Source organism: Cucumis sativus, chromosome 1 (assembly GCF_000004075.3).
Source record: "Cucumis sativus cultivar 9930 chromosome 1, Cucumber_9930_V3, whole genome shotgun sequence".
NCBI lineage: Eukaryota > Viridiplantae > Streptophyta > Magnoliopsida > Cucurbitales > Cucurbitaceae > Cucumis > Cucumis sativus.
This window is the reverse complement of record NC_026655.2, coordinates 20,808,641-20,823,535: the sequence shown is the minus strand read 5'-3', so window position 1 is coordinate 20,823,535 and position 14,895 is coordinate 20,808,641. Positions and strand designations below refer to the sequence as shown.

The 14,895-nt window shown below is 29.5% G+C and overlaps 2 protein-coding genes across 5 annotated transcripts; both read left to right on the top strand.

The window, feature by feature from the left end:
- Positions 1 to 4,222: 4,222 nt before the first annotated feature.
- On the top strand, positions 4,223 to 5,490 carry LOC101222515. Its single transcript, XM_004151158.3, has 2 exons — positions 4,223 to 4,345; positions 4,603 to 5,490. The coding sequence occupies exons 1-2, from the start codon at positions 4,307 to 4,309 to the stop codon at positions 5,338 to 5,340; spliced, it is 777 nt and encodes a 258-aa protein (XP_004151206.1). The 5' UTR covers positions 4,223 to 4,306; the 3' UTR covers positions 5,341 to 5,490.
- Positions 5,491 to 6,471: 981 nt separating this feature from the next.
- LOC116402552 lies at positions 6,472 to 11,345 on the top strand. Of its 4 annotated transcripts, XR_004214994.1 has the most exons (7): positions 6,472 to 6,695; positions 6,898 to 6,973; positions 7,228 to 7,303; positions 8,343 to 8,692; positions 9,582 to 9,681; positions 9,752 to 10,127; positions 10,858 to 11,345. XR_004214994.1 is itself a non-coding variant. In XM_031882021.1 (2 exons), exons 1-2 carry the CDS (start codon positions 9,517 to 9,519, stop codon positions 10,118 to 10,120), a joined length of 534 nt encoding a protein of 177 aa, XP_031737881.1. In that variant the 5' UTR covers positions 8,699 to 9,516; the 3' UTR covers positions 10,121 to 10,128. The 4 variants fall into 4 exon arrangements, 1 of the variants encoding a protein (XP_031737881.1); XR_004214995.1 differs by having other exon boundaries at positions 6,898 to 7,303; positions 9,810 to 10,127; XR_004214992.1 differs by having other exon boundaries at positions 6,898 to 7,303.
- Positions 11,346 to 14,895: the final 3,550 nt, after the last annotated feature.

The window sequence follows — 14,895 nt, the reverse complement described above, 5'->3', positions numbered from 1 at the left end:
AAAATAGGAAGAGTAATTGTTGGGATAAAACAAATATCTCGAAAAATATAGTATAAGATATCGTTCACTTTGAAAATACGTCTTTATGTCTTTATTTTTTGTCTCATATCAACGGAGATCGTTGTCCCAACTTGTATACACATATAATCATTCTTTTATTTAAACCGAAATAAATTATACTGATTGATATTTATATTTTCAAACAAAAATATTATAGTTTCTATTTCGTAAGTAGATGTATTATATTTGGGTGAAAAATACCAAAAATTTTATAAAATTAATACACTATAAAAAAAAGAAAAAAAAAGGAAATATTGTTTATGTTGTTGTGGTCAGATTGGAGGTTTGATGAGGTGCTTTTTATTTTGAGTTTACAAAAACCCCCATGTGATTTTGTTCTCTTCTTCTATATCTTATGGAATTTAACTTTATTCTCTTCATTCCATAATTTCTTCTTTCAAAACTAAACAAAAGACTTAAAATTTATCCATAATTTAGATATGTAAAGATTTATCCAATATTTTAAAATTTAAGAAAAAAGTTAAATATAAAACTAAAAAAAAAAAAAAGATATATTAATGTTTGATGGTATTGATAGATGAAGCTAACTCCAACGATTACGAATACCAAAAAAAAAAAATGGTGAAAAGAATATATTGAATAGTGTTTAAAGAGAATGAAAACTCCATTCACAATTGGGACATACATAAAATATAAAAATGGGGTATAAAGTAGAGGGGAATAATAAATAGGATAATAAGTCAACTATAATATGGTTGAAGTCAGTTTTGTTGGGCAGTTCACAAGGAGCAATCTAGGAGTCGGACTACCCCTTCTTACACTTTCATTCTTAATTTAAACCCCTAATTAGCTTAAATTAACATTTTCTTTCATTTTACACCCAACTTCTCTTAACCAAATCTCTCCCCTCCCACTAATCTATATATATTTGTACTTTTCCATGTCACTTTTTGTTTTGTTTGATAGATAATAAAAAAAAACCATAAGCTAAACTTAATAGACGTACATTTAGTCTATCATCATCTAGAATAGGAACTTTTTCTATATTTATAGATACTTTTATTATTTACAATAATATTGATTTAATTTTACAAACTATTGAGTAAAGACATATATTTAATAGTGGTAATACATTCACAATTTAGATATTTGTTAGTTGATACTCATTTTATTTTATAAATACTAAATAGATTTTTTATTTTACAATTTATATTATGTTAAATTGCAATTGTTTTGTTATTATTACTTTCTTTTAGAAAAATGTGTTATGTGTTTATTATGTGAAATATGTATTCATGTTTTTTATCTTTATTTTTTAAGCACACCTATTTATCTATTGACTTCTTTCCTGTCTAAATTTGAAACATTTTTCTCTCCATTTTCTCCTTTTTAAAAGTTTAATTTACTTAATTACAATTTTTGGTTTTATTGCAATTCACATTTTCAAAAGTTATGCACATTTAAATTAATAAAAATTATATTTAAAATAAATGGTGTAAAGCTAATAAAAATAAAAATAAAAAGCATAAAGGTTAGTAGATGAAAGGAAAGTTTTTTTAATTTAAAATTCTAAATATTAAGTAAACAATTAACTATATTTAATAAAGGAATTTCAAAAAGTTATGCAATCTATCCAACTCCTAACTATATAAGAAGCTATCCTCTACTAATTTTTTTTCTTCCAAAATCTTAATTTGTTTATTGTTTATGTTAATTTGTTTGTTGTATATTTTTTTTTTCTCAATTTCTTCTCTTAATTTTTTTCAAGAATGCAAAGCAATATTTTTCATTAATAAGAGAAGTATATATGGTAAGACAAATGTTGTCAACTCAGGTATCAATCCTTTTAGCTTCTCGACATATTTTCAAGTTATTTTATATAATTGTCTAATTATACCAGTACTTAATAATTTGTAATATTTTAAGTCTCTAGTTGTAACACTTTTTAATACAACTTGTAGCTATAACTATGTAAAGTCAGTATTTCTTTTTATATAAAAATACTTTTTTTTATGGTAATTTGACGTTTCTTTTTCTTTCTCAATTTACCCTCTAAAAGTTTCTTTGTTTGTATGTGTAAAGTAAGGAAGAAGGGTTTAGGATCAAAGAGCGATCGATTGTGATAAATTACGAACAGTTTAGTGGTGTCAAAATTGAAGAAATGTGTCTTATGGGATTGTAAAACATAATGAGTCTGAAAGTGTTAGGAAGATATCGAAAATGAAATTCTAATGTTAATTAGGCTCTAAAATGAGCTTTGATTTTCACGTCAAAATATGTTTGAGATGTGAAATGTAGTGCATATAAGATATAAGATAACTATTTTGTTTTTATTTGTTGACATTTTAAATTAAGTCTATAAATAACATTTTATTTAATGTGGTTTAAATTTTAACGAGTATTTTCAAAATATATATAAGATAATTATTGCAAAGACATGTTGTGTAAACAGTTGCATCTTTTTAAAACAAAAAAAATGTTATTGTTATGAAATCACCAAACAAAGAATATGAAAAACGTAAAAGAAGAGAGTTGATAAACCAATAGTACACTAACGTAATTTGCTATTGTCCATGGGACAAATGATGAAGATTTTTATTAGAGAAAATACTAAGTTAAAGATCATTCAATGATATACGCTACTAGGATTAGAAGTTTATATAATACATTTCTCGAAACCTTATAGTCATAGTCATATATAATCACAAATAATTACATATGTTTGAACATGAATTCTAATTAGCCTTGTAATCGCATTCAAAATTAAGATATTAAAAATAGATGGTGCAGACAATTATTAGTTAAAATGATGGTGTATCCTTCAACGGTTCAACTTTTTTTTTTAAAAAAAAAACAATTGTAAGCCCAAACGTCAGTTATGCTTTACCTATATCCCATATAATCGACCTAAAGACATTAGTCAAAGGTACACTTAAAATTGTCTACTATTTTCTAATGTCAAGTTACTCACAAAAAATCGAAACTGACTTGATAATCGAAGTTTGTGGCTTGAAACCATATTGGTGCTCAAATGTATTTTTATACATTGAACTATTCTTTTCATGTAATACAAGTTTACGACTAATCCAATTTTTGGCCTCAACACGTAGAGCACTCATAATTATTTATTAGAAACAAACATTAAGAAAAAAAATATATTCACGTTTGAATTACTTTCTTTTTGGAAATTTGCATCAATAGAATATAAAATAGAAAGTATTTACATTGTATAGCAAAAAAAAAAAATAATAACACTTTGATATTGGATTAAAATTTTAGTCATTCATTTTGGGTTTAGATTAAGATTTTAAAATCTTGGTTAGTTTTTTGTTTTCTTTAGTTGACTTTTATAAATGACATATTTCCATGATTGATTAGACAAATGGATAAATAATTATGCTAACACAAACATATATCATATGTGTTTGAAAAAAAATTGTAGTTTAAATTTTCATTTTTAATTTGTACTTAAAGAAAATCATTAAAAAGAGCTTAACATTCTTTTCGAGAAGGAATTATGAAAAATAGTAAATTTAACAAAATATTTACAACAACAAATGTTCAGATTCTACTAATAAAAGATATTGATAGATTTGGTTAATATAATCTAAAATTTTGTTATAACTTGTAAATATTTTAATTTATTTTACTACATTCGAAAATATATACGAACATATATGTATGTTTGAATGATGAAAGGGGATTGAAAAGTGTAGGATTGGAAGTAAATGTTGATGGAAGAAAAGCAAAAGGTTATGATTTGCAATCACACCCTCATCCCGTAAACCCTATAAATTAGGCTAACGAAAAGGGCATTTCAGTAATTTCGAGCACCATTTAATCCGCGTAACCCAATTTCTCCAAACTCAAAAGTCAATATCCAAAAACAAATAAAAGTGTAGCCGTTAAAAAAATAAATTCATTATAGGATAAGAATAATAAATTTAAAGAAAATTAAACAAGGAAAATTGCATCCAAAATTTAATTGTTGTAAGACAGACACATTTTTTTTTTATTTTTTTTATTTTTGTTTCCATTTGAATAAGAGACAAAGTGCAAGAAAAGAGGAAATACTTATTTTGTAAAAATTATATAAAAAAAAAATCAATTGTCCACACACCACTAAATGGAATCTCCAAACTTTTTCCTTTTTTTTCTTATAAAAAAATTTAATTCCCATTGGTCTATAAATAAATGAGAATTCATTATTCTTCAACTCCCTGATACTTCAATTTTCATTTCTATTTTCTCTTCTTTTTTTTTTTCATCCTCAAAGCTTTCATCAATGGAAGATTTTGCTTCTCTTTGGAGTTATCATCAAGAGGTTAGTCAAATTTCTCTCTTTAATTCCCCTTTTCCTCCCCATTTTCACTTCATTTTCTCTAGCTCTGTTTTTTTGGGTGCTGAATAAAAAGATTGAAAATTTTCAATTGGGTTTCAATCTGATTCTCTAATTTCATCTTTGAGTATTTCAGTTTAACAGAAAAACAAAAAAACTCTCTGTTCTGACATCTCGATTTGATGTTAATGGAAACAGATGGGATTTGAATTTTTAACCTTTTAGTTTTTGTGTTGTTGCAGGGTGTAGATGAGCTAAAACAGAAGCTTTTATACACAACGATTGAGCTAGAATCAGTAAAAATGGAAGCAAATCAAGAGATGATAAAGAACAAAGAGAATGTAAAGAATTTATTGAATCTTCTTCAATTAGCTTATAAAGAAAGAGATGAAGCCAGGAATCAACTTCATAAAGTATTGAACAAACTCAATTTCCAACCTGAAAGTCCTTTGATTAAAGCAAATTCAAGCATCACAGAATCCAACAGCCTCTCAGCTGATAACAATAACAATAGCAATACCTTTAATAACGTCTCGGGTTCACCCGTTGTCGAATCGTTCTTTGACGCGACCGCCGTTTCGTCGCCGACCGATTTTTCAAGCTTCAATGTAGGGGATTCTCATAATGTGGATCAATGTAGTTTGGTGATTGAGAGTATTGTGAAAGGGAAGAAATTGCCAGAGAAAGGGAGGTTGCTGCAATCTGTTATGGAAGCCGGGCCGTTGCTTCAGACGTTGCTCGTCGCCGGTCCTCTGCCTCGGTGGCGAAATCCGCCACCGTTGCAGCCTATGAAAGTGTTACCACCTGTTTTGATTAATAGTACTCCTAGAATGTGTTCGAGTTCTATGTTGAATTTCTCCAACGCTTTTGGTTTGGATTCTTGTTGTTTTAACCAAAATGGATTGGCTTCAACAACTACTAATTCTTCTTCTTTTGCCTCCTCTCAGTTTCAATCTACAAAGAGACAGAGATTACACTGAAGTTCATCAATTCATATTCTATATTGTAAAAAATATATATACATATCTTTGGCTTTCTTGGTTTCATTTGTAAATGATGTTATAGTTTTTCAAAGTTGTTTTTTTCTCATATCAATTCATTCTTTCTATGAAACTTTGGTTGATGTTTTATCTCTAAATTCTTAATTTTGTAACGTTTGAGTTTTACACCTTTTAAATTTGGAGTTGATTTTTGTGTTATCTTACTCAACGAGTGCGTTAATTTGATTCGTGCAGATTTCGACGGCCAACGTGACCAATATTATTATGTTATTTGATTATGAGTCTAGTGTCAATGTTGTCAATAGCTCTATGGCACCTCTATTAGAGGTTTTTTCTTTGATTGACGAGATTTGTACCTTGGTTTTGAGTTTCTCCTTCATTATGGTTTGTGATGCTTGATTGGAATTCGATGGTTCATTCTTTTATTTGACTCAAGTTTTTCGATGTTTAATTTTTCTCGACTTCGTTTCTGTTTCCAAAGTGGCTACCAAATTGTTGTAACCATGTTATTTCTCTTTAGAACGTGGTTGAGAGGGAACTTTTTGTTTAATGTATATTTTTCTTTTTGTAAGAAAATGTCAATAAAAAATTTAGCTTAAAATAAATAAGAAATGGACATAGCTATTAAGAATGAAAATCAAATAAAAACATTTTACCTATTTGCGTGTGGCCGTGAAATTTGGAAGTTATTTATGTATTTGTCTTGCCTTCGTTCATCTTTGAATAATTTGGTCATCACCCAACATTTATTAACTTCCTGTTTCAAAATTTATCAAATATTTTTTTAGAAATGCTTAAATTATCACAATGAATTTAACATAGTAATACTGACGTGTTCACAATTTTTAAAAGTAAAATATTTAATTCTTCATCCTTATAATTGTTGTATTAAAAGGAGAAAACATTTGCTAAAATTACTAATTTGATGGTTAAGGTCTAAACTTTAAACTTTGAAGTGTGTGCTTATCACTATGTTAAAAATTTTGTAGTGTAATTATTATATAATTTATGGATTAAATTGCAAATTTGGTAGATATGTATTGGAGAAAATTAAATTACAATTTTTCCTAATTTAATCTCTCCAGTATCTAAAATTAAATTTCCATCTCTCAATGAACACACCAACATCTCCCCAATGTTGAGACTCCTTAGGCATGCCAGTCAGAGTCTTTTCTTTTCAACATCAAATCCTTTCTCTGTTTTTGCAATGATCACTCTGTACAAAATCCAACACCATTCGTGTTTAAATCCCAAACAACATACCGACACAAGAAGAGAGCACCCATTTGAAGAAGAAGACCCTAAACTTTCAGCCATGGCTACTCATAATCCCAGTGCGTTTTTTTTCCCTCTTTTCTGTTCTTACACTTATTTTCTACTTAATCAACTTCAATCTACAAAACCCATGTTCCAATAAGTTGACAACACTCAATGGGGTTTGAAGTTTTACTCCTTTTCAATTTAATGCCCAAATTGCTATTTAACTTGTAATACTATTTTTAAAAATGGCCTAAATCCCTCGTTTTCACTTTTCAGGATCAAGTGTGTGACATTTGTGGTGATATTGTGTATAGGGAAGTAGTTTTCTCTTGGTCTGCCTGCTAAATAGTCTGTGAGCACATCTATGCTTTGCTTTCTCTTTTCTTATCATTTTACTTTCTTTTTTAGTTTTCTTCTTATTTTGGTCTGATCTTAATATCCTTGTTTCTTTAATGTACTTTTGTCGTTGTCTGTACCAGTTATTGTATCATACACGTTTTAGCTGTAATACAAAAAGATGAAACTTTTCAAATACCTGTTTCTTTTCCAAATTCAAATGACGAAGGGTCAGTGTCCATTGATATTCTCTTCATGCACTCTTTACAGTAAACATTCAAACAATATTGGAAGAATGGAGAGCTCTTCATCAATGGATTCCAACAGTAACAACATGAACAACATGGTAAAACCCTACAAACTCCTTATTTTCCACTAATGTTTTACTCTCTGTTCTCTCTCCACACTACATTTTAGTGTTTTACTGTTCAAAGAACCTTACTTTCATCGATTCATTTTTCTATTACTGTCTCATTTGGTGAAAATCTTTGTTGGGGTTTCAAATTTATCTCTATTTAAAGCTCATTTGATTTTCAAGTTGAAATTTGTGACATTTGTGGCCATGTTGGGTATGTTGAGGTACTTGTAACATGCTCTCTTTGCAAATTAGCTCGTCAGCACATGTAATTATTCACCCATCGATCTCTTTTGTTTATTTAACAATTTATTCCCTTAACTTTAGTATCTCACAACAATATTTAGCCCCCGTTTTTTAAAATTACAGTGTAATGTGTTGTTGAATATAATGAAATTTATTGTATAGGGTACGTTCATGAACTAATTAGAGGGCATGAATTAGGTCCAGGATTGAAGTTGTTTGTTCAATTTAGTCACTCAACTTTGGTATCTATAACAATTTAATCTCGATGAAGGAAGATGTTTTCGAGTTAATGAAATTTCTTATGTATAGGTACATCCACGAAACTATTTAGAAGCAAGTAGTGAAGTTGTTAAGTCTGAAAAGTTGTTTAGCGGTGGGACCGAATTATAAGAAGTTTTAGTACAAAGTGAGGGTGGAGGATTTGAACCCGTGACCTCTTGTCTTCATGTGCGTACATTCATGTGCTAGATGAGTCAAGCTATTATAAGGAGTTAATGAGTAACAAAATTGATGTCTTTTAATCATGGGGTCCCATATATTCCTTGAGCTAAAGAACGACTACACTATTTTTCTCTTTGAGCAAGACATATGCCTTTAGGGACACAAATATGTTTATAAACTACGTATGAAGATTAAATTGTTACATAAGGAAGTTTTCATGTTACGAATTTGTAAATATGTAGGCTAAATTGTTATGGTTCTAAAGTTCAGGACTAAATTATTAACTTCACGAAAGATCTTTTTCATGGTTGGTTGCTTAATTCTGTTTTCATCCCTCTACCAGTTATTGCATGAGGGTTTATTTGAAGGATATCCCAAAATGTTGGGTTTGTGAGTCATGTGCTTGTCCATTGGGGGAGCCAAACATCATTATTTTGGATGAATTTGAGGAAGCACATACAAAAACAACAAATGTTGATGTTGCTGCATTGGCTTGTGAGCCAAACATCATTATTTTGGATGAATTTGAGTAAACATATACAAAAACAAAAAATGTTGATGTTGCTGCATCAGTTTGTGAGCCAAACATCATTATTTTGGATGAATTTGAGGAAACAGATACAAAAACAACAAATATTAATGTTGCTTCTGTACTTGGACAACAACCTCCTCCAGCCACAACCGAATCTCAAGGTTCTTTCTTTCTTCCTTTCTTTTCAAGCATGTCTTTGAAAATTTTGTTATACGACAAACAGTTCTTTGTGAGAAGTCTTTTATAACATCAAATGTATATTTGTCGTTAATACTTATGGTGAATACCAATTTCATCATTGATATGTACATGATTGTCCATTACCACCATGTTCTACCACATGACAACCAAAAGAAAAGGTGACACTTTTGATATCATTATTGAAAAATATCACTACAATGAACTATAGTACATCGCCGTTATGAAGTAATAGTAGTGGCGATTAAAACTTATTGCTCGTAAAACCAATGATCATCTCATAGTTAACTCCGTCATGAAAGCCAATGACAATTTGAAATAACATCACTTAAAAGGATGAATGCTGTCGAGCACACCTTTAAAGTCTTGTGCAAAACATGGTTCTTTGTCTTTTGTTACTAAATATAATCTGTCACAAAGACTCTGATTTGGACAACGTGGTTTCTAAAGCTTTGACACCATGGTGTGATGCTAACTGAAAATCTAGTTGTTTACTGTGTATTTAGCATTTCTTTAGGATATTTGTGGGAGTTTAGAGGTTTTTTTTACCTTGAAGTTCCTTTTTTTTTTTTGTTTTCTTTCTTTTGTTTCCAACAAGATTGTCATCGGTGTTTGCACTTGTTGGTAGTTTTGTTAGCTTTGTTGGATCTTTTCTTCCTTATCGAAGTTTGATTTCTTCTCATCGGAGGGCATCAAAATGGTTGGGTTTCGTACACAATTTTGGTAATGTAGGATTTTGTAAGTAATTTCTTATTTGCAATGTTGTGTTTTTTCTATTTAAGATAAGATGATGCATTTGTCTATTCTAGTATGTAATTTATTTAGACTAATTTTGCCTAAATATGAGCTTAGTGAACAACGAGATGAACCAGTGGGACGTGTGGAGCTATTCAAAGAAACGCACGCTAATAAGAGTGGCCAGTTCGTGAATCAAGCAGCCAAGGATGTGCATGTAAGGTTATCAGACATTATGATTTATTTTCTAGTTTAATTGAGTGCATATCTTAACTATTTGTGTGCAGAATCAAATGCTAGAATTACTATTGGTACCCACTTTAGAAGGTTCTCAACCACTTTCAGGCGACGAAATATGCGAAACAGTTTTGGGGAGACGACCAGGCTATTCAAAAGATCTCGATTGGGGCCCCAAACCTAAGTCAAGGAAGGATGGTAGTAGTGCATCAAATTTAGTGTCTCAAGAAATACACGATAGGGAGGTGATGGAACTAAGAAATACCGTTGAGACCTCGCAATCTCGGATTAAAGAACTTAAAGAAGGGCAAAGACGTATGATTGAAGAACAAATAAAAACGTCAGAGATGCATGCCCGACAAATAGAAAAAATGAAAAAAATGATTGAAGAAATGACAAGAGCAAAACGAGGACCTTGAACATAAGGTACAGATTTTTTAAATTTAGAATTGTTTTTTTTAATTGAGAATAGATAAACTTATTTGAAATGATTGGTTTTGGCTATCCTGCAATTATGTTACCTTGAGTGGGTCATGTCGAAGTTAATTTTTGTGTAAGTACTTCGTATTTTGTTGCTGTTACATTTGTACAAAGAGTTTAAGTTGTTACATTGGGTTCTTATGGGATATGTTGATGTTGGAGTGAGTTCTATGGGTTGTCATGGAATAGTAGGTTTATCATGGAGTAAAGTCTTATTATTGTTTGTGAAAAAGTTTTAGTTTTTGACATCCATTTTGGTTTATTTGAAGTTTAAACAATGTATTTTACTTTCATGTGACACGAGTTTTTCGTAAGTGTGTTACTTTTGAAATGTAAAACCAAAAGTGTGTTACTCTTGTCAACTTTATAATTCTTTTAAATTAACTAATTAACATTGAAGGAAGAAATCTAGGTTAAAAGTGTACATTTTCAAATTTATGGATCAAATTAAAACAAAATTCAAATCTCTACTATGAAATCATAATATTTTGCAACATCTTAGACACTAAACTGAAAACTTACAAACTGTAAGTGTAACATTTTCAAATTTAGAGACCGAATAAAAACTAAAACTAAAACCTAGAGAATAAAAAAAATATGGTTTTCCCTTGTAAATATTAGTTTTTATTCTTAAAAATATCCATGTTTTACTAAATTTGTTGTGTTGTGTGAGTAGGAAAAAATGTTGATATTAAGGCAAGAAAAAGGTTCAAGTCCACCAAAGACTGATGAAGAAATCATGGTTATGGTTCTTGGAAAGAGACCATTATACATGGAAGGATTGGGATATAAATTGAAACCTCCACGAAGTAAAGAAGCATCTCTTACGGACAAGAGTATGTCGAATCTCTAGAGACTCATCTTGTAAGGACCGAAGAATTATTAGATGATCGGTGTCGAGGTTATGAAAGAAAGTTCAGCCAAATTGAAGAAATGACAATGACTCAAAAGTTATTGCAAGATCAACCACAGAACAAGGGCTTCAAAATAAGTTTAGTCAAGTCAATACAATAATGAAGAAGTTTAGTGGAGGAAGTTTGTCTTCTCTTAGTAAGGTGAAATGGGTGATTTTGTAGTTATACTAATGTTTTGTAAATGTTTTCTAATCTAACAAACTGAAGGTCATATCTTTTCAATTTATAAATGTCCATCTTTCTTTTGCAATTTTAAAAGTAAAAACAATTTTTTAATAACAACTTTTTTTAGTTAGTTTTCGAAAATTTGAATTGGTTTTTTAAAACGTTGGTGAAAGGTAAATAATGTAATTTAATAAACTTAGAGGTGAAACATTAATCATAGGTGTTTGTAATTTTGAAGATGTTGAAGTAAAGGTAGAAAACTTGATTGATTATCAAGGGGAGAAAACACGTTTTTTAAAACTTTTGTTCGTCAAATACCATATAGTTGTGGAAACTGCTAGCCATAGATTATGATTGTCTTTTCAAATAATTTATTGATTATCAAGAAAGGAACTCTTGGTTATCACATGCAAGCATTGTAACTAGGTACCCTTTACTTTGTCTTCTCATGAAGTTTGGACATTTAATTTTGTAATGATAAAACCCTTCTAATGCTCTATATCTCAAGTTTTTTGTTTAAGTTATTTTGAGTAATGTAATTTTCCATGTCCGACTTCTCTTTTCCTATGAAAAGGTCTAGAATTCTTTAGTGCTGTTATTACTGATGTCTCTGATATGTGGGGAGTTTTCATTACTAGGATATTTATTCAAACATTTCATAACCTTACTTAATTGCTTTGTTAACCCACCTTCCCTAATCAACTATATTGAAGATTCAATGAACAAGGTAGTCAATATACTTGATAGAAATAAAAAAACAGCAAGTGAATCTAATAGAGGACACGGTGTCAAACATAGTGTCACAAGCAATTGTATGACAAGTAATCAGTCATAGGAGAAAACAAAGAAAGTAAAGACACAAAAATTGATAACTCAGATTGATGCAATATTACCTACGTTTGGGGGCAGCGTGTTCGATCGAATGAAATATCACTATATAAAGAGTTTAACAATTACAACGAAATGACTTATTTGATAGACCCCCTCTCTAGTGACTCTTGTATACCTTATTCTTCAACGTTTCAACTTAGGCTCCCCTAGGTTTGGGTCATAATCTCACTTCCACAAATATGCTTCTTCAAGTTTTGTGGGAGATCCTCTCACTACAATATGCTTAGGCTCCTCGTATGAGTAAGATTCACTCACATTCTCTCCATACAATTGAGGCTCCACAAAATACAATATCATTATCAAACTCCTCTTGAGTTTCACAATGACCTTCGAACCAAAAGTCTCAATGACAAGTACAAGTATTTTCAATATCATTACATGAAGGTGGATGATTAGACAAACCCTAGGCTCAAAACATTAAATATACAAACTTTTCTAATAAGGTTTAACCCTAAAATTGAAAAAAAAAAAAAAACAGTATATAAATATGGTTAGCGTTGAGAATATATTTTGGGATGAAATTATATTATTTATAGAAGTATAAGGAAGACATATAATGGAGAAGAATAAAGGATCCCCAGAATTTGCAAATCAGTCAATTACATATGAAAAAAATATTTTGCTAAAGTTGGCCTACTGGTAACAATGTTTATCTTTGACATGTTGTCCAACATGATGCTCAAGTTTTGTCATTTAATAAAATTAGCCAACACTCTGTAGTAACACACTTGCAAAATTAATTTGTATTTGTATTTATGTTATTTACACATTCATTGCGATTTTAGTTCTATGGTTTAGAAGAATGCGCTATATATACTCTATTTCTAACTTTACTGTTACTAGTGCTTTTGAATTTGTACTTGATCGAAACCAAAACATGCAAGAAAATTAAGGATCAAATTACTTTAATTGCATCTAATGTAATTATAAACTAATACGCTTTTACCTAATGAAATAAAATTAGGGTTTAGTAACACATACCTTTGTAGCTCTTGAATTCCCTTAATCTCTACACGAACTTGAATAGGACCACTATTAGAGTTGATCTGCTATTTTTTAGACTTAGAATTATGTTGTGTGACTTAGTTAGTGAAGAAATTAAAGAAAAAAAGTGATGATAATTGGAAGAAAGACGAGATCCTTAGAGGTGTGGTTAAAAAATCTTATATGAATATTAAGTGAAAAATTACGATGTTGTAACATTTGAAAAAACACTCTTTAAACAAACTAGTTATTTGCATAAAAAAAAACTCTTTAAATGCATGTAATTAATTCACCAAAGCCCAACATCTCACATTGGACTAACTATTTGGTGGGCATTAGTGGACGGTTTTTGCATCTCATGCATCCACATAGCCCACTAGAAGTTAGGGAGATTATCCAATAAATTGTTGGATTTTTCCACTAATAAAAGAAAAAAAACGTCTTTTCACTATGCTAGTCAAGGTCAAACTTTGACTTTTAAAACCAAAAGTCAACATTTGACTTTTTAGCATTTTGTTCTTCATGAATAGTTTTGACTTTCTCAGCATGAATCCTCATTCATTTTTTTAATTCAAATCACATTCGAATATAAAAACGATCAAACTTTGACTATTCAAAGTAAAAAGTCAATCATTTGACTTTTTACAGCTTTGACCATTTCTCTCATTTTCGAGCTTCTGAATATGAATCCACGTTCATATATGTTGCCACATGCCTGAGACGACGCGGAGCGGCCGACGTCCTCAAAAAAGCTATTTTAAAAAGAAAATAGGAGTCACCACCAATCTTTTTTATGGTGTGATTAGACACTGAAATAAAGTAAACAATTAAAAAAAATGGTCTGTGAAAAAATAGAGTTGAGTTCGAGAGTCATTTGTGTGTGAGAAAGATATTAGCACCCCACGACACTCATTTAGATAAACTGTGGCCAAATTTCAAATATTGATTTGAAAATATTTTTAATTTATTTTTAAACTAATGTCTTATTTCACCCCTCATTACTCCAATATTTGAAGCAATGATCTCGTAAAATAACAGGAATAATATTCCATTAATTAAGACTACATATTTAAGGAAAGTTTCTCACCTTAAGAAAATGAGAAATTATTACAATTTCTCAAAATCTATCCTAGACTAGTATTTGAATAAAGATTTTTTTAAAAACATTGATTAAATTCATTTTTTCTTGGGATCAAATCTCGGACTTTCAAAGATATTGATCATTCACCTCAAGAATTTAGAAATAACGGACTCCTAGAAAGTTCTAGATTCCACCGTAGGAATTTTTTTTAAGGAAAACGATATAAATTTTTTAGAAAAGATTCGTTTAGGAAACCTTATGAAATCATATGTTAAATTTTGAACGTTTTAAAAAAACATAAAATATTTATAACATTAGAGACAAATTTGCTAAATAATTTTTTTAAAAAAAGTCTTTATTTTAAAACATAAAAATTTTTAAAACATTAAAAAAATTAAATACAAAGAGTTACATTTAAGTCCTCTAGCAATAATTATTATAATAAAGTGAATAAATAAAATAAAGGAAAACATAATCAAGTAAATTAAATAATGAGAGACGAAAAAAGTAGTGATACGAAGAAATATATCTATCTATATATATAAAGTAATAATAATAAGATAATTAATAGAGAATAAATAGTAATATAAAAAGAATATCAACAACAATAACAAGACAACGATAATTAGTATAGTCACTAATAAATATAAATATAAGTACATTAACAATAATATATATA